Source organism: Dama dama, chromosome 21, assembly GCF_033118175.1.
Source record: "Dama dama isolate Ldn47 chromosome 21, ASM3311817v1, whole genome shotgun sequence".
In the NCBI taxonomy this organism is placed as follows: domain Eukaryota; kingdom Metazoa; phylum Chordata; class Mammalia; order Artiodactyla; family Cervidae; genus Dama; species Dama dama.
In genome coordinates this window covers 50736220-50757307 of record NC_083701.1, presented here as the reverse complement: position 1 = coordinate 50757307, position 21088 = coordinate 50736220, and the positions used below count along the sequence as shown (strand labels likewise).

General features: G+C 34.7%; 1 protein-coding gene across 3 annotated transcripts in view; it reads right to left on the bottom strand.

The window, feature by feature from the left end:
- Positions 1–21088, bottom strand: part of CSMD3 (CUB and Sushi multiple domains 3) — a 1326016-nt gene that overhangs the window by 271043 nt on the left and 1033885 nt on the right. For all 3 annotated transcript variants that reach the window (XM_061122845.1, XM_061122846.1, XM_061122847.1), the window contains 2 exons: positions 19080–19267; positions 5665–5859 (listed from right to left, as the gene is read on the bottom strand). In XM_061122845.1, the coding sequence (XP_060978828.1) occupies positions 5665–5859; positions 19080–19267 (383 nt within the window). The remainder of the gene's footprint in view (positions 1–5664; positions 5860–19079; positions 19268–21088) is intronic.

The window sequence follows — 21088 nt, the reverse complement described above, 5'->3', positions numbered from 1 at the left end:
ATATTGAATCAGATCATGGATAAGAATGATATAATTTAATTTCTATTTTAATCTAGTATGTCTATAGATAAAACATCTCAGAGTTTCAGTAAAGAATGAAAAATAAGAAGGGAAGAAATTATTTTCTCAGCACAAGTATTTTTGGATTACTAAGTGAATTGCAGGTACAGATATCCTGTTCTGCCATAACTTAATATATGTTGCACTCTCATGAGATAAACTGCAGGATTTCTCATTCCTGAGGACTTACCACAGGATGCTATCATTTTTGGATCTACTTCTGACAAATACAATCTCCCAGTGTCCAACATAAGCTCTTAAAAACATTTTCTGTATGCTTCAGATTTAAAATGTATGCTTAATCCTGAATCATGATAAAAATCTTTTCCTAAATAGACAAACTTTGTAAATTCTTAGGGTTCAGATCAGGTGAAGAAAATATTTACTAAGAGCTTTCTTACATAAATTAATGTCTCTTGCATGCAAAGGAGTAATATAAAGCTCAACACTTCATGAACTTACGTTGCTCCAGGGTGAGACTAAATCAACATTACAATCAATCAATCAATCGATCTATCTTTCCTTATGTTGGCACTTAAGGATCATAGTCTAATAGCCAACCCCCTACTCATGTACTCTGCAGCAAAGTCTACCAGTCAGTCAATATCTCCTGCCTCCATTATCAGATATTTTAGTTAGGATTTCTACTATAGGGTAAGACTGAGCATGTAAAGCAGAAAAAAATGGCAACCTAATTCTCAAACACTGATGGAATTACAAATAGAGGCATAAACAAATTTACACGTGACAAAGGCAACTACTGGAATAACCAAAAATAACATAATTCTGAAACACTAAAGAGATAGGCTGTGGATGTGACATAACTATTTATCTTTTGTATCAGAAAATCAATAGATATTATCTAACGTTGGAAAATCAAGCAACAGAGCTTCATGTTATGCAAAGAGAGCCATCAGAGCAATTAGAAATTATTAGAAAGCTCAGCTGAGGAATAGGAGAGTAGAAAAGGGTAAAGCAGATGAACATTGATTTCCATTGCTTTAAATTGCAAGCATCTCGGTATTATTTCCTTAGTTATCATATGCACATTTTACTTTGCTTAAACAATGCAAGATTTCTCTTAAGAGTAATTTATACTTATGAATAACAAACACTTCTAGCTCTATTGCACATGCTTTACACACTAATTTTGACTTTTGAGGTATTAATTTAGTAAATCTGAATGTCAGCCAGTTACTGTATATGATCACCATGAGGGAAAACAAATGGATATATGAAAATCTGATAAAGAAACTAAAATATCAAGTTCTTCTTAGTTTATGACAGTAATAGCCATATGACTAAATGTTTTAAATAAGTTATTTAATATAATTCCCCCAACAACTTTGCAAATTACACAATATTATCTCATGCTTTTATGTGCAAAATAAACAAGGTCTCACAGTTGACTCAGGCTTTTTCCTTGTTTTTAAATCATTGTTTAGAGTTAAAAGTACCTAGTTCTAAAATTTGGATTTTCCTTTCCTCTCTAGTATGTAAGAAATTATCCAGTATTATCATGTTTTTAACAGGGATGTATCAATTTTTTTGTCTAATAGCTTAAAGCATGCATTGAATAACTTTACGTTGATTTTTATATCTTAGTATTATGGCTAAAAATCTAGTGATATCCAACTTTGTTGTTGTTCCGTTGCTCAGTTGTGTCCAACTCTTTGCAACAGAGAAGCAGCACACCAGGCTTCTCTGTCCCTCATTATCTCTTGGAGTTTGCTCAAACTCATATCCATTGAATCAGAATACTATCTGCCATCTCATCCTCAGCCACCCACTTCTCTCCCTACCCTGAATCCTTCCTAGCATCAGGGTCTTTTATAGTGAGTTGTCTCTTGAATGAGGTAGACAAAGTATTGGAGCTTCAACTTCAGGATCAGTCCTTCCAATGAATATTCAGGGTTGATCTCCTTTAGGATTGACTGGTTTGATCTTGCTGTCCAAGGGACTCTCAAGAGTCTTCTCCAGAACAGCAAATCAAAAACACCAATTTTTTGAAGCTCAGCCTTCTTTATGGTCCAATTCTCAGAATCCATACATGACTACTAGAAAAACCATAGCTTTGACTGTATGGATCTTTGAGTGCAAAGTGACGCCTGTTTTTTAATATGCTGTTTAGGTTTGTTATAGCTTTTCTTCCAAGGAGCAAGTGTATTTTAATTTCATGACTACAGTCATCATCCTCAGTGATTTTGGAGCCCAAGAAAATAAAATCTTCACTGTTTCCACTTTTCCCCCATTCACTATGAAGTGATGGGATTGAATAACATGATCTTAGTTTTTTGAATGTTGAGTTTTAAGCCAGCTTTTTCACTCTCCTCTTTCACTTTCATCAAGAGGCTCTTTAGTTTTTCTTTGCTTTCTGTCATTAGAATAGTAACATCTGCATATGTGAGGTTGTTCTTTCTCCTGGCAATCTTGATTCCAGCTTGTGAGTCATCCAGACCAGCATTTCGCATGATGTACTCTGCATCTAAGTTAAATAAGCAAGGTGACAATATGCATCCTTAACAGACTCTTTTCCCAATTTTTAGCCAGTCTGTTTTTCCATGTCTGATGCTAACTGTTGCTTTTTATCCTGCATATAGGTTTCTCAGGAGACAGGTGCGGGGTGTGGGGTGTGGTATTCCCATCTCTTCAAGAATATCCAGTTTGTTGTGATCCACACAGTCAAAGGTTTTAGCAAGTCAATGAAAAAGATGTAGGCTTTTTTTTTATTCTCTTGCTTTTTCTATGATCAATGGATGCTGTTATCCAACTTAAATGATGGTAAAAATTATTCTCTCTTAAGTAATTTTAAAATACTCAACTCCTGGGGTACTTTCAGAAATGAGTGAATGTGTATTCATATAAAATATCAGTTACATTTAATGAATATTAAAATGACAAAAAAGGTTAGTTCATCTAAAACATAACATACAATGCAAAGTGCAATGCATGATTTCCAACGCTATGCATGTTTTTGGAACACTGTTAAAAATTACAAGTATTAATATGCCAGTATTTGTTGGGAAGTTTACCAGGTCTGATTTACTATGTGTTGTGATTAATAACTGAATCTTCACAATAACCTATTGAATTAACAACTGTTATCTGGCTTTCAAGAGTTAAAAATCAAGGCTCAGCTTGCCTCAGGTTATACATAGAGTAAGAGAACACGAAGTCAGATCTGTTCTTACCTCCAAATTGTCTGTAATGTGACTGTTCAATCGAATATACAAAATACACTTAATTAGGATATAATTGACCCATGAAACACTGGAAATGTTGAAAATAAATAGGATTATCTTAGGTGAGCATATTCTTTGTGAATGGTATATATTTTGGTACTCCAGCCTTTCCCACCTAAGTCACTGAAATACACCTATTTAATCATTTATTCCAGTGATTAACACTTAGTTTTTTGAGCGATAGTTTTCTGTGTCCTTTTGAGTTTTCTCCATCAAATTTTTGTTTTTTTCATGTCTGAGGCTGCAAATTTTCCATGGTTTCTTAATGATTACTGACAGTAAATTTTGAAAAGTGCTTTTCTAAGTTTAGTAGGCTTGTCTGCCTATAAACTGATTTCCCTTTTGTATGGCTATAAATTATAAGATAATAAATCACTCTTTCTCTTCATTTTCTATAAAATTTCATGTCATCAATTTTTTTTTCCTCTTTGGCAGGATTAAATCCAAAGTAATTGCTTCCCTTTTTATTTCCTTTATCTTGTAATAGATGAAATCATTACCTCAAGTCAGTTCGGTCAGTTCAGTCATGTCTGAATCTTTGTGACTACATGGACTGCAGCACACCAGGATTCCCTGTCCTTCACCAACTCCCAGAGCTTGCTCAAACTCATGTCCATCGTGTCGGTGATGCCATCCAACAATCTCATCCTCTGTCATCCCCTTCTCCTCCTGCCTTCAATCTTTCCCAGCATCAGGGTCTTTTCTAAGGAGTCAGTTCTTCGCATCAGGTGGCCAAAGTATTGGAGTTTCAGCTTCAGCATCAGTCCTTCCAATGAATATTCAGGACTGATTTCCTTTAGGATTGACTGGTTTGAGCTCACTGCAGTTCAAGGGACTCTAAAGAGTCTTCTCCAACACCACAGTTCTAAAGCATCAATGGCTATTTAGTAGATATCTACCTTTTCTTAATTTCTTACAACATTTTGACATAAGTTATTTCAAGCATTCTTCTTTTAGATATGAGAGACAACAATCTCACAAGCGGCTCAGTGGTTAATAGCACCCCCTGCCAATGCAGGAATGCAGGAGACACAGGTTGATCCTTGGGTGGGGAAGATGCCCAGGAGGAGGAAACGGCAACCCACTCTGGTATTCTTGCCTGGGAAATCCCATAGACAGAGGCGGCTGGTGGGCTACAGTCCGTGGGGTCACAAAGAGTCAGACATGACTGAGTGAATGAACACAAAGAACAAGCTTAGAGAGGTTAAATGACTTGTGTTAGTTAGAAATCACACATGTATAATTTTCATAGGTGAATACATTAAATGACTAAGAAAAACAACCATGTGCATTAGACACCAAAAATGCAAACTTTTAATCAACAGATCAGAGTTGCTGCTTTTTCTTGTTCCACTGAAATCACAGTAGTAAATATACTTTATTTTATAAAATCTTCCAGCTATTTATCCAGAAATATGTATTCATGAATTTCTGAACGATTATCATTAACACTTGTTTCACTGTTAATTGCGGACTTCCACAGTTTCCCTTCTTTTGTCTGCTAGATTATCTCTTTAAAATCATTAGAAAGAGCTGCTTATTTACTGTGGTCAACTGCTTAGCAAACTCCCTATCCCCAAATGAGGATGATGTTTCTGTTTCAGGTGCCTCTTTTAACTGTTTTAATCTTAAAAATATTTAGTCCCTTTTTGAATATATTTTTCCCTAAGCCTTTTTCTAAGATATGTGATATTTTCCTGGCCATGATCATTGTCAGATCCTTCAGCACTCTGAATCTGATGCACTGGTCTTGTACTAACTATAGCTGTAGCAGATCTGACAACTTCCATCTGATATTATGTTACTGAAAGTAATTTTAGGTATTTCTCCATCTTTTTGCACACTTGGGTCTTCTTTGTGCTTTTGGAGCTGCCTCAGTAGCTCTGACTTGGTCACTCCTTTTAAACAACTTAGTTCTTAGGAGAAATGTATATATCTGTATATCCTTGGTTCAAATTTATCACTGATTATTGATAATATTCTAGCTATTGCATTTATCTACTTTTGTTGAAATAACAGTTTCAACGTGTTTCTTCCTCGTTACTCAGTCAATATTTCCTGAGAACCTGAAGTTTTAGGAACTCCTTTAAATCCTGAGGATAAAAAAATGAACAAAACATCCCTGCTTTCAGAGAGCTGGCCCACTGTAACATGTACATTGCTTTAGAGACACCTGGGAATATCAGCACTTTTCCAAAATCATTTCTTTATAGAAACCAGTTAAAAAATCCTGGATAGAATCTGCATTGCCTACACCACACTGTAGATCATGTGTTAAATGGTTGATTCGTTAAAAAAAACAGAAGTAGCTTTAATTGATTCTTTCTAATTATAAAAACCCAGCCATAAGGTTTTTTCTTACCATGACAACTTGGTAAGACTCTATTCCATCCAGGTCTTCCATCATCTCCCATGATACACGTGAGGGTTGAATATCCTTGAAGAATGTAACCAGCATCACAGTAATAGGTTACTGTTGACCCTAATTTATAATCCATTCCCAGTCTGGTGCCATTCATTATGTTGCCTGGATCAAAGCAGGACTCTCGGAGTTTTGCTGTAAGGTAATGTTGATATAAAATGAATTATTTTAAAATAGCACATTCTAGGAAACTTTCAGTATATCTTCATCTCTGCCTCTAACCAAACAGAAAGCACCAACACCCTTCTGCCTATGTTTAAGAGCGAAAAGTATAAGTAGCCCTTAACCATATCTGATGTTTGCTGATTCATATTGGTTAGAAAAAGACAAACTTCCTCATTGGTCTTCTCATTAAAATTAGTATCTAATATATATAGTCAAACACAGGGTTTCAGAGTTTATTACAAATTATGTGTTATCATCCATGCATAAATATTTAAATGAATTATTTTGGAAAAGAAGAATTTATTTAATATTTCATTATTTAAAAGATCTTCCCCCAAATAAAGTACACTGCATTTCATGTGACTGAACTTAGATATAGTACTGCTGCCTATGCTGATTTCAGTTAATCACTAGGAAGAAAGTAAAAGATCCTATTTTTCTACCCTGAAGCCATTCCTCTTAACCTACCTCCTCTACTCATTTCCCACATATCTGGCAGAAGTCTGCACATTAAAAATAGTAACAAAATCTTTCTAATATCCAAACCATGATCTTTTTGGACACAGTCTATATCAAAGCCAAGAACTTTTGAAGGTAATAGTAATAGGTAATTAAAAAGTAAATTCCATTCACAACAAAGAACTGTTTTCTATGGAACCAGGTAGTAAACTAGAGAGACTGAGAGAATATTTTGAATATATGAGAGAAATATATTAGTTCATCCATTTTGACAAATAAGTAGTAGAATACTTTTGTTATACCAGGTCTGGGTAACATGTGAATATTTCCATTTTATTATTATTACAGATAAATAGAGATGTACAATGTAAGGGCTGTCACAAATTCAAGATAACAAATGTGATTTGTTACATTAGAATTTATCTTATGTTAATGGGAATTCAGGAGATGGGTGTATCTTTGGATGTGACTCATAAAATATTTGTAATTTAAGTCAAGAGTATCTTGGTGTTTGGCTATTTCAGTAATTATATTATCATAATAAATTAACCAAAATGTGATTAATTTTAATAGAAAAAAATATTTTTATTCCATTTGATAAAGTTTGCAGAGTTCAAAGTGCTTCAACACTTACAGGAAATGATTAGAAATTTATGCTTTAGGAAACATACTTCACAAGACTTCTCTGAATTCAACTAAAGAGGAAATGGTGGAAACAAACATTTAAATGATTTTTATAGAATACCAAATGAAAAATTCCCACTTCCTTTCCTTCCTTCCTTCTTTCCAGAAACTACTTAAGAGCCCATTATCAACGTAACACTGGAAATACAGCCATGGTGATTAAAAAAAAAAATACTCTAACCTTCATGGCTTTTACAGTCTATCAAGAAAATAATTATATTAAGTAAACACTTGTGGTTGTGATGTGTGTTGCATAAGGAGCAGCATCCAGAACCTTCCTGAAGAACTGACATCTAAACTGGGCGCTGAGGGGTAATGGCAGACTGGGTGAAAGGGGATGAGAGACATGAAGGGGAGAAGTTACACTGGAGCTTGTAAGTCAGACAAACCTGATTTCTGAGCATCAATCCAAAACTAAATAACTTGATCTTTCAAAGGTATGCACATGTGCGCATGTACACACAGTGTAAGAAATTCGCATCCCGCATAACATAAGGAAAAGAACCAGTAGATTCTTTGGTCACTAAGAAAGAGGCTTTAGTGGTACAGAGGTTGGTTGGTTTAATTTTTCAGAGAAAAACGTTAATCCTTTCCTTAAATAAGCAGAAAATGCAATGTAATTTTTAGGTGTATAACAGCAAACTACCATTTCTGTTCTTCATGAAATTGAACTAAATCCCTTGAGGGAAAAGGAAGGGTGGAAATTACTATTTAGAAGGATTAATCTCTTTGACATGTCTAACTGCCTAACATCCATCTTTTGAAAAGGTAGCTTTTTCCTTCTTTAAAGTTTTCCCCAAATTTTCAGTGACATATTAGTGAATCTATAATGCAAACCTACTTTTTGAGTAAAGGGAAACATGGTTGATAAATTAAAAATACTGCCTCTGCAACAATTTTATACTGCTAGGCTCATTTTGAGAGGATTCACTTATCTCTTTATTATGTTTACATACTGCTTTAAATTCTTAGTGAATAGCTTTCTATGAATAATACTGCACTTGTTTATTTCCCTGTTTGCCATAGCAATTGCATCTGGAAATTTTGAGAACATAGGGAGAATCCTTACACAAAGGTTCAGGAAACAGATGGAAAAATGATTTTAATTTTTGAAAAAAAAATGTGAGGCAGACAGTTGATAGTATTTTAATGAATAATTAATTTAATAAAATAATTCATTTGTATGAATAATTCACTTTTATGAATAATAACAACTTGCCTACTGAGTAGATCCCAGGTAAGAGTCCCTTGCCTTATATTCTCTAAGCAAAGCATGTTAGACGCAGTCTGCTGGAAGACAGACGTAATCGTAAGCAACAGAGCCTGTATCTTAGCAATGGACTCTTTTTTCACTCTTACAAAAAATTTATTTCAGAATTATTTCCAGGTGAAATTAAAGAATTTTAAATGCTTATTTTAATGAAAAATTTTGACATTACAAAGTTGAAATATGTGTCCTTAAGAAGAGTCAACATGAAAAATTAAAGCTTTACTATGCTTCTGTTTTCATTTTATTAAGAAAGACATATAGATGAAATTATAATAAGCACAATATCTGGGTATTTCAGTAATTATATTATCATAATAAATTAATCAAAATGTGATTATAAAGTATTTATCATGCATGACATCATGATACTTTATATCATTATAAAGTATTTGCATCAGGCATGACAATAAATAAATAATGTTTGTTCAATTCATACTTAATGACTTGTTTATAAATACATTTTTTTTCTGGGCTAATAAGAACCATAATATTTTTGTTGTTAAAGGTTAGTCTTTAACAAACTTCAAAGTTTATTCCTACATATGGTATATACTCATGAAAGGACCATTATTAAGAATAGTGTTCTGTAGATAATCAGTTATATGTTATTTTTATTTTTGAGAAGTCACCAGAGTATATAATATTCAGCTGCTTTTTATTTCCAGAATAGTGCAGTTGGGCATATACCTGCTGGCATGAACTCAGAAACTAAGAGCTAAATTCCCTTTAAGCTGTGAATGCATTGTAGTCCCCTCAAATCATAGTAACTCCCAAAAGGCTCTCTCTTTTGGAAGACCCATAGTTCACATAGGGTCAGATTCCCCATGTGCTCTTTGAGATTAAATATAAACCACAGACATATCTCTTTTATTTTGGAAAATACTGTTGATTAAACAATTGGAAATTAAACAATTGCTGTAAAATACTTCAAAGTAAAGCTGAAATGTAATAGGTTGCTCTATTAAAAGATATGTCTTAAATTGGTATATTAATTTAGAAAGTAATTGACTATATTTTAGGGTTCTTGAAGCAGGTGGCTAACTTACACCATATATAAACAACCATTCATAAATCTTTCACTGTACATTTTTGGTGCCTATCAGATAAAACAGCAGCTGCCAGGAGGTCCCCTTTAGAAGCACAAAACTTTATCTATACTCTCTCCTTCATGTAAATAGTATATTTTGTTTAAATAATATAAACATCACTCCTATGAGTTACACCTATTAAAAATTATAGTTATAAATATTTAAAATATACTTATTAACATAATTAAAAATAGCCTTGATACAAAAACAATGCAAAAGATAGCATTAAGCTAAAATGTTTATCAAGCATGCATTTACTATTGTATCTCATTGAAGTTACATTAGGATAAATGGAGACTGTGCTTAGTCACTCACTCGTGTCCAACTCTTGGCCACCCCGTGAACTGCAGCCTGCTAGGCTCCTCTGTCCATGGGGACTCTTCAGGGAAGACTACTGGAGATTAGATTGATTTAAACTCTTTGGGGACATTGCTTTCAAGTTAATAAAACATCTCTCCTTACCTTCAAATCTCTATTTCTTTATTTCAGTTTACTATTGTCTACAACACTAGAGCATATCTACCATTTGACTTTTTAAAAATTTTAATTGGAGGCTAATTACTTTACAATATTGTGGTGGTTTTTGCCTTAAAACATTTGCTTTTTGTAAATAAAAGTAGTATTCCTTTCAGAATCCCTATTATTAGCAGGCTGTGTATTTGCGATGTTTGACTATAGCATTTGTTCACCGTTCAAATGCTTTGTTTGCAGAACTCCTATGTATTTGCAAATAAATAAAAATAAGGTTCAGTGTCTATCTTCAAGAGGGAAATGAAGAGATCAGTATGAACACAAGCAATAGCAACTATACTCTGGTGTGAACTCTATAGAAGTAGGTGCTGAACCTATAGCTTTTTAAATAAAGACCTATAAATACCAGTATTTGGAGTGTGTTGGGACTTAAAAACTTTACTTTTTCAAAGCTAATAGAAATCAACATGCTTAAAATAAACTATATAACATGATTACAAATGACAAATAGCTTTTACTATCCAGGACCTCCAGTTACATGTCAATTCCTTTTGCGGGTGCACATTTTATCTTGAAAATTCTGACATGTTTGCTTGGCTATGGCAGAAATAAACAACAAGACCACTTTATCAGCTTTAAGGAACCAGGCAATTAAAGAGCTAACTTTTTTTTTTTTTTAATATAAATAGAAAGTAGGGTGACTGATAAGAAAAGACAGATCTTGGAGACCCTGAAGTGGGAGATGAAATACTATGGGGGGTTTGAGAATTTTGAGAGCCAGTCCAGAAAGTTAAGTAGGTTGGATTTGCAGAATACCATAACCTTAGCACTAACATTGTAAAGAAATACTATCTGGAGTATAAAAATAAGACCTCAAGGAACTGTGTGTAAATGGGCACTGGTGTAGTAACTGAGGATGGTAGGCAGTAGTTGCAGCGTACAAGGTAGACTGAAGTTCATGGAATACTTATGTATTTCTCTCTGCCTGTGCTCACATTTTTATTTTCCTTTACTCTTATTGGTAGTGATAAGTTATGCCATCTTATGCAATTCACTTTGACAATCTGATTCTCAATTTTATCATTTGAAAATAGGTATAGTAATATCTACCTGATAATGCTGTTAGCTAACATTTTGTTGCATTTACAAGTATTTTTGCTAATGGGAAAGACAGAGATACTGTATTGAAAGAGCTAATAACTGTACTTGGAGTAAAGTACATAATAGGTAATTAACATTGTCCTTTTGAAAAATGCATCAGTGGCCCTTTTCCTGTGGTGGCATAAATTGTAGCTTTTCAGAAATAATGGGACACAGAAATTGACCAAGATGGGAAATAGGAAGGGCAATACATTTAATTTGAGATATGGTGAGTAGATTTTATCTCAAGTGCTAAATGACATGGATTTAATAATGACTACATGGAATGTTATGAGAGAAAGGACTGTGAAGTTAAGTCCAGTTTCCATGAGAAAGAATGCTGTAACAAATTAGCATCATCTGCCCTGAGTATGGTAGTATTTGTGGCATTCTTCCTGTATCTGTTATCCTATGGATCTCTGGAAATGCTTTGTTAAATACAAACTCACAATAGAACCTAGCTTTACTGACTTGCTTACAGTTCTCTACCTCTTTTTAAATGAGTCTTGTTTATAAAGCTATCACCTTGCAGATATTCCTAAAAAGCCAAGTTCTTATTTGTAAAATACAGGACATGAATGTGTCTCTAAGTTTCCTCAGATTTCAGTACTGTTATTATTCTAATCATGTCTTGATTTAAAATATAAAACACCTCTTTAGGCAACTCAAAATCAGCTACATAATTATCAAAGAATTACTATGTATGTAGGCATTATTCTAATAAGTTCACTGTATAATGGTAAATAGAGTTCTTGCTCTTAAGAAGTTTGTTTTTCTGGTTTATGTGTAGGGATTGAGTGGGGCTTCCCAGGTAGCTCAGCTGGTAAAGAAACCACCTGTAATGCAGGAGACCCTGGTTCTATTCCTGGGTCGGGAAGTTTTCCTGGAGAAGGGATAGATTACTCACTCCAGTATTCTTGGGCTTCCCTGGTGACTCAGACGGTAAACAATCTGCCTGAAATGGGTTCAATCACACGGTTCAATCCCTGGGTTGGGAAGATCCTCTGGAGAAGGGCATGGCAACCTACTCCAGTATTCTTCCTGGAAAATCCCCATGGACAAAGGAGCCTGCTGGGCTACAGTCCATGTGTATGTAGAGAGTCAGATATGATTGAGTGACTAAGCGCAGCGCAGGGATTGAGGGGTGTAAATGGGAGTGTGCATAGTAAATAAATAGCAAATAAATGAAAAATAAAATATCAGGTAATTATATGACTTTGATAAAAAGAGAAATTTGTGATAGTACAAGAGACAAAGCAAAAGGTGTAGATGGCTCAAAATAAGATTAAAAACATGTATATATGTACCCAAAAATGGGTTCTGATAATATAGCAAAAAAAAAAATCACTATTTTAAGAAAAAAAATGAAAAATTAATTTATTACAAAAAATTATAATAGATTTCCCCAACTATTTCAATAATTGCTAGACCAAGTGATTTTTCTAAATGGCAAAGGACATACATATTCAAGAAAGATAAATAGAGAACTTAATTTAATGAGTATATATATAAAAAAAACTGCACCCATAAATTAGATGACACTCTTTTCTCCAAGCACACAGGGAGTGTGTGTGTTTTATATGGGTAAAAACTAACTATATAAGAGGTCATAAAACAAATCTTTAGACACACCAAGAACTGGAATCATATACTTTAGACCACAGTACTAGTAAGCTAGAAATTCATAATTAAGTATAGACTGAAATTTATTGTAAGACTTGTAAGCACTTGTAAATAGCTCTCAAGTAGAGAAAAAATCAAAAGGCAGTACAACTAGAACAAATTTAAAATTGCAAAATAATAAAACTCTGCATATTCCAACATTTGAGAAGCAGCTACAGTGGTCCTTTGAGGAAAATACACAGCCCTCAAAGGCTCATATTAGAAGAGGAAAAAAATATGAATATAAGTGATTTAATTATTTTTAATTATATAAATAAAAGCCAATCTAGATAAAATAGAATGGAATAAGTAAATTATGTGAAAGCAATATTAACAAAAATACCAAGCAATTCTAATAAAAAATATACAGCAACAGAAAATGCAAGAGAGCACTGTGAACATTTTTATGTCTATACATCTGAAAACTTGCATGGGGATAATTAGTTTTCAGGAAAAGATTTTCAGTTTTCATAAGTCTCTCCCATGTATACACATTTTTAAACTTGTTTGATTTTCTCCTGTTAATCTGTCTCATACCAATTTAATTCTTAGATTAACTAGAAGAATCTAGAAGAACAAAGCACAATTTTTTTCCTCCCTGAAATGTACAAACTTCCAGTTATAAGATAAGTATGTTCTAGGGATGTAATATACAGCATGGTGACAATACTTAAGAATATATGTATTCTATATTTGAAAGTTGCTAAGGGAATAGATCTTAAAAAGTTCTCATTATAAGAAAAAAATAACTAACTATATGCAGTGGTGATGATGCTATATAGACTTAATATAGTAATCATTTTGCAATACATACATTTATTAAATCATTATGTCATACAAACACCCAAAAATAGTATAATGTTTTTGTCAGTTTTAGCTCAGAAAATGTGGAGGTTCTGAAATGTTTTCTCTGCTGTTGAGAATATAAATTGGTATAACCCCTTCTGGGAGTAATTAGGGGATATGTAATTAGATTCAAGAGGTTTATATCCTTTGATCTAGTATTCCCACTCTTAGATATACAGATATTTTAGAATCTAATAGATATGTTCAAGAAAGCACTCAAAAGAATGACTATATCATCATGATTCCTAACAGAAAACTTAACCTAAGTACCTATCAGAAAAATTTACAAATTACTTGTGATAGTCATATGATGGAATATCATAAAGAAATTAATGAACTAAGTCTACACATCTCTTATCATTGATATATCTCAGAAACAATGTACAGGGAAAAAATAATTTTCATAAGAATGTGTACATGATGACAATATGCTTTATGAAAACAGAATGAAGGACATGTACATGATGGAAAGTATAAATATATGGACAAGCATACATACACGGAAAAGATAAGCACTGAGTTCAGAATTAGGAGGGTACTGTCATCATAGGAACAGGAGTGTCTGAAAATAATCTTGACTACTGATGATTTGTGCAGATAGCCAGTTAGTTGGCTTCTTGCATATGGCATGGGGAGCCTCTTCCAGTGGGAGAGTTTGGCACATTGCTCAAGTTCAACTCTAGAATATCAGTGCTTCCTAACCCATAGTCACCAGGTGTAAGCTCGCCCATGATCCTCTGGTTTGGAGCAGCTAACATTTTCATACAACCCTAATATATAGCTGGTCATCCTAAATTCTTACTGAAAGTGAAAAGCGTTAGTCACTTCAGTTATGAGTGACCCTATGAACTATAGCCCACTAGGCTCCTCTATCCATGGAATTCTCCAGGCAAGAATACTGGAGTGGTTAGCCATTCCCTTCTCCAGGAGATCGTCTCTAAAGGATCTTCTCAACCCAGGGCTTAAACCCAGGTCTCCCTCATTGCTCTCCCACATGGTAAAGAATCTGAGATTCTTCTGAGCCACCAGAGAATCACCTACTGTTTGGTACCAAATAGCTCATATATTCTCCCACTGATGAGGCCATTTTCTTACTTTGCTCTGTAAGATGAGAGACTCATAGACCAAAATTTATCATCTCAAAATGTGCTTCTTTGGCATATATATTGATTTAGGGTGATAATTTTTAAGAAACAGAAACTCAGAAAGTCTTTTTATCTCCCACTTAGCTACCTAAGAATTTAGCTAAAGGGCATGTACCTAAAATAGAATACATCTGTGACCAAAGATGGGCCCTTAAGGCAGAAAGCAAAGAAGAGAGCCTCTTAATGAAAATGAAAGAGGAGAGTAAAAAAGCTGGCATCAAACTCAACATTCAGAAAACTTAAGATCATGGCATCCAGTCCCATCACTTCATGGCAAATAGATGGGGAAACAATAGAAACAGTGAGAAACTTTGTTTTCCTTTGGCTCCAAAATCACTGCAGATGGTGACTGCAGCCATGAAATTAAAAAAGACGCTTGTTCCTCAAAAGAAAAGTTATGACCAATCTAGACAGCACATTAAAAAGCAGAGACATTACTTTGCCAACTCAGGTCCATCTAGTCAAAGCTATGGCTTTTCCAGTAGTCATGTATGGATGTGACAGCTGGACCATAAACAAAGCTGAGCACCAAAGAACTGATGTTTTGAACTGTGGTGTTGGAGAAGACTCTTGAGAGTCCCTACAACTGCAAGGAGATCAAACCAGTCAATCCTAAAGGAAATCAGTCCTGAATATTCATTGGAAGGACTGATGCTGAAGCTGAAACTCCAATACTTTGGCCACCTGATGCGAAGAACTGACTCCTTGGAAAAGACCCTGATGCTGGGAAAGATTGAAGGCAGGAGGAGAAGGGGATGACAGAGGATGAGATTGTTGGATGGCATCACCGACACGATGGACATGAGTTTGAGTAAGCTCTGGGAGTTGGTAATGGACAGGGAAGCCTGGTGTGCTGTAGTCCATGAAGTCACAAATTATTGGACATGACTGAGTGACTGAACTGACTGACTGATGACCAAAGATATCTGCACCAACTATAGGCGAGGTTGCAGTGGTGGAAACTCAGCAGGGCCTAGAGAGCAGAGTCCACTCTTTATCCCCTTGTCTCTGCACAGCCCAGCGAACATTTATTTATCATCAAACATTTACTTTTCCATCAGTGTGGATTGCCTTTTTCGCCTTTGAAGTCCCAAACTACTACTCCCAACATTTTCTTTGTCTCTAGCTGAAGATGTATTTAAGGTGGGGATTCAGCTTAAGGTGACTTCTTTTGATAGCCCTAAAAAACAAAACAAAACAAAACAAAACCCTCTTCCCAGTGCATTTGCAGAAGTTTCAATTGAATATTTCTTAAAACAAGAATAACAAGATCTGAAGCAAATATAACACCATGTTAAAAGTCTGTCGAATTGGATAGCAAATACTTTGAAGTTTGTTTTACTATTCTGTATAACTTTTAGCTACTGAAAATATTCTATAGTGGGGAAAAAATTAAAGTCAAAGCAGTAAGTAATAAATTCAAAGTATGCATTTACAGAACTCAAATGACTCCTTTATCAGTATCCTTTATAGGCTCAATTTTTGAAAAATAAAATTTAACTTTAAACAACTAAGATCTAATTTGTCCTTATAGGCATTGAATAGAAAACTTAAAATATATTTATAAATACCCATACATGTGCATGCTAAGTCCCTTCAGTCATGTTCGACTCTTTGCAACCTTATGGACCTTAGCCTACCAGGCTTTTTTGTTCATGAGATTTTCCATGCAAGAATACTAGAGTGGGTTGCTGTGCCCTTCCCGACCCTGGGATCAAACCCGCCTCTCTTACATCTCCTGCATTTGCAGGGGGTTTCTTTAACACTAGTTCTACCTGGGAAGGCCCAAGAAATATCCATATATATATAAATTCATTTAAATACAGACAGAAATGTTCTAAAATATTATATTCATCACCATATCACATTCAGTTTAGTTCAGTCATTCAGTTGTGTCTGACTCTTTGTGATCCCATGGATTGCAGCATGCCAAGCCGCCCTGTCCATCACTAACTCCCGGAGCTTACTCAAACTCATGTCCATAGAGTCAGTGATGCCATCCAACCATCTCATCCTCTGACGTCCACTTCTCCTCCCACCTTCAATCTTTCCCAGCATCAGGGTCTTTTCAAGTGACTCAAGTCTTCGCATCAGGTGACCAAAGTATTGGAGTTTCATCTTCAGCATTAGTCTTTCCAATGAATACTCAGGACTGATTTCCTTTAGGATGGACTGGTTGGATCTCCTTGCAGTCCAAGGGACTCACAAGGGTTTTATCAAACACCACAGTTCAAGAGCACCAACTCTTTGGTGCTCAGCTTTCTCTATAGTCTGATACTCACATCCATACATGGCTGCTGGAAAAAGTGTACCTTTGACTGTATGGACCTTTGTTGGCAAAGGAATGTCTCTGCTTTTTACTATGCTGTCTAGGTTGGTCATAACTTTCCTTCCAAGGAGCAAGTGTCTTTTAATTTCATGGCTGCAATCACCATCTGCAGTGATTTTGGAGCCCCCCAAAAAACAAAGTCCATCATGGTTTCCACTGTTTCCCCATCTATTTGCCAGCAAGTGATGGGACCAGATGCCATGATCTTAGTTTTCTGAATGTTGAGCTTTAGGCCAACTTTTTCACTCTTCTCTTTCACTTTCATCAAGAGGCTCTTTAGTTCTTCTTCACTTTCTGCCATAAGGGTGGTGTCATCTGGATATCTGAGGTTATTGATATTTCTCCTGGCAGTCTTGATTCCAGCTTCTGCTTTATCCAGCCCAGCGTTTCTCATGATGTAATCTGCATATAAATTAAATAAGCATGGTGACAATATACAGCCTTGACGTACTCCCTTCCCTATTTGGAACCAGTCTGTTGTTGACCTGCATACAGATTTCTCAAGAGGCAGTTCAGGTGGTCTGGTATTCCAATCTCTTTCAGAATTTTCCACAGTTTATTGTGATCCACACAGACAAAGGCTTTGGCTTAGTCGACAAAACAGAAGTTGATGTTTTTTCTGGAACTTTCTTGCTTTTTCAATGATCCAACAGATGTTGGCAATTTGATCTCTGGTTCCTCTGCCTTTTCTAAATTCAGCTCGAACATCTGGAATTTCACAGTTCAGGCACTGTTGAAGCCTGGCTTGGAGAATTTTGAGCATTACTTTACTAGCGTGTTAGTTGAGTACAATTGTGTTGTAGTTTGAGCATTCTTTGGCATTGCCTTTCATTGGGATTGGAATGAAAGTGACCTTTTCCAGTCCAGTGGCCAGTGCTGAGTTTTCCAAATTTGCTGGCATATTGAGTGCAGAACTTTCTCAGCATCATCTTTCAGGATTTGAAATAGCTCAACTAGAATTCCATCACCTCCACTAGCTTTGTTCATAAAGATGCTTCCTAAGGTCCACTTGACTTCACATTCCAGGATGTCTGGCTCTAAGGGAGTGATCACACCATTGTGATTATCTGGGTCGTGAAGATCTTTTTTTTTTTTTAATAGTTCTTCTGTGTTATCTTGCTACCTCTTCTTAATATCTTCTGCTTCTGTTAGGTCCATACCATTTCTGTCCTTTATTGTGCTCATCTTTGCATGAAATGTTCCCTTGGTATCTCTAATTTTCTTGAAGTGATCTCTAGTCTTTCACATTCTATTGTTTTCCTCTATTTATTTGCATTGATCACTGAGGAAGGCTTTCTTATCTCTATTTGCCATTCTTTGGAACTCTGTATTCAAATGGGCACATGCCCATTACGTAAGATAAGGTGTCTTATCTTATATTATCTTGATTTGAAAGATAAGATATCTTTCCTTTTCTCCTTTGCCTTTAGTTTCTCTTCTTTTCACAGCTATTTGTAAGGCCTCATCAGACAACCATTTTGCTTTTTTGCACTTCTTTTTCTTAGGGATGTTCTTGATCCCTGTCTCCTGTACAGTGTCACTAACTTCCATCCATAGTTCTTCAGGCACTCTGTCTATCAGATCCAATCCGTTGAATATATTTCTCACTCTCACTGTATAATCATAAGGGTTTGATTTAGAGCATATTATATTCACTCTATTCTAAATGTTGACCTATTTAAATATTTTCAGATATTTTCTGAATCATAATTGTCAAATTTTTTGGTAATCATATACTTTTGAGTATTTTTATCGGTGAGAGTAGTCTCTGAATATTTGATATTCAAGTGAAATTTCAGCTTCCAAAAATGACTTGTTTTTTAAGAAATATTTTGTGGTCTCAGCCAACTTCTGCAGTATCCTAATTGCTTATTTGTTTGTGTGATACATTTCCTTTGGTAGTAATTAGGAAATGCTAATTTCCTTCTGTAGGAAAAGTCTACAGTGAGCGCTCTTTTGTGAGATGAATTGCAGGTAGTATGCTTTAAGAACTGCACATATAACTAACCACTGACAATGGCCAATATGACATTATTCTCTTGTATAAAATATTCACAATTTAAATCATGACGCTAAAATCAAATGTTCACATTTACCTTTATACTCTAAATGAAATCCAGTGTAACTAACAGATCCATCACTCCGAAAAGCCAAATGCATGTTATTTGAGCTGCTTTCTATCCTCTCCGGTAATTTGCTGTCTTGAAAGCTTCCAATCAAGGGACTATTACTGTCTGGCCCATCATATATATAGAGGAAATCATAGTTTGGTTCTATGCTAAAACTAAAAGAAAAGAAAAAGAAAGAAAGGAAGGAAGGAAGAAAAAAGTGGAATCGTTATTACTAAGGTTTTAATCATAATAGTCCCATAAATTATATATTAATTCAATCATTATCTTTAAAAATAACAGATTCTGTCAAAATAAGTCAATTTGAAAATACCCCTGGCAACAGCACACTGAATATGCATATAAAATCAGCACTGAAAAAAGAAAGAAGACATCTTGATATTTTCAAGTATTTCTAAGTTGGCATTATGTCTACAGGGAATACAAATGACTGTAAGGCAAACAATTTGTAAGGTGCTGAAGGATACAGGATTTGCAGTCAGAGTTTAGGTTCAAGATGCTTGTGTCCTTGTTAGCTACATATCCTTAAATTACTTTATATCAGTAAAATGTGTAAGACATTAACTGTACTTTAAAATTTTTCACCAGATATTTTGCATCTCTTTTTGCTTTGTGTCCATGAATCTATTTGCCTTGAACTTCAAAACTTAAGAGCATTTTTGTTTTAAAAGTGAACTCTACATATCAGATCCAAACAAAAGTTGGAAAGATAAAATCTGCATTTAAATTACTCAAAGCATTGCACATTGTACTAGGTATTCTTTTCCTTGAAAGTAAATATATTTTCTTCTTTTAGAACTTAATGTAGGCAAATTGAGCCAATACACTCTTCACCAAAATTAAACAGTGTGTAAATAAAGACATTTTAGCACATAAACTATTCAAATCAATATTCAAATGTTTCAAAACTTGCATAATAAACTTGCCTTAACAACCTTCAAAGTATGAGAGTCATCCTATAATGATTATAGAACCCACATACTTAGAAAACTGAAGACATAAATATAATGATTATTTTTCCTAAAAACCTGAAAAGATAGTACATTCTATCTTTTACAAATAGTTTCATAAATATTAACTTGTTTTTTGTCAATAATCCTGTGGTATAAGGAAGAGATTATCATTTCCATTTTCCCAACGAGATCCTGATCTGTCAGTAGTCTCTCTTAGGTCACATAATCAATGATACAACAGGAAATCAACAACTCCTCACACACTTCACGTAATACAACCTTCTACCACTCAGTCATTAACTAAAACAATTTTTAAGTAAACTGAACCCTGTATCATACATCCTGACATTTTTAATGTTTGTACTGCCATTTCCTCTACTATAAAAATGAGAATAACAATATTTACTTCAGAAAATTGTCTTATAACTGGGTCTTGGCATAAAACTAACATTGCCATCAAGTGTTGCTTTGTTGTTACCATTATCAGTGTAGTACTACAAATTATAAAAATGAAAATTCCATATATTTATACTTTTGAAATTTTTCATGAATTTGAATTATCTTTACTCTAGTTTTTTTTTTTTTTTTTTTTAACTTGGGTTTCATATATTGGCTTCCTTTGTGGCTCAGTTGGTAAAGAATCTGCCAGAAATGCGGAAGACCTAGGTTTGATCTGGGTTGGGAAGATCCCCTGGAGAAGGGAAAGGCTACTCACTCCAATATTCTGGCCTGGAGAATTCCGTGGACTGTATAGTCTATGGGGCCGCAAAGAGTCAGACATGATTGAGTGACTTTCACTTTCATATATTAGAAAAAATGTTCAACTTAAAAATTTACATAAAAACCAAGCAGCTGTGACATGCTAGCAGAAGGAATAGCTGTGTTACAAGAGCCAGCAGACATTGGTTTTGGACACTAAGATCAGGAACATTTCTAGAAACTCTTCAAGTTGTTGATACCTAACATTCCCATTGAAATCTCAAGGAAAAGAATTAGGCCAGGTTTTGTGATACAGCTATTACT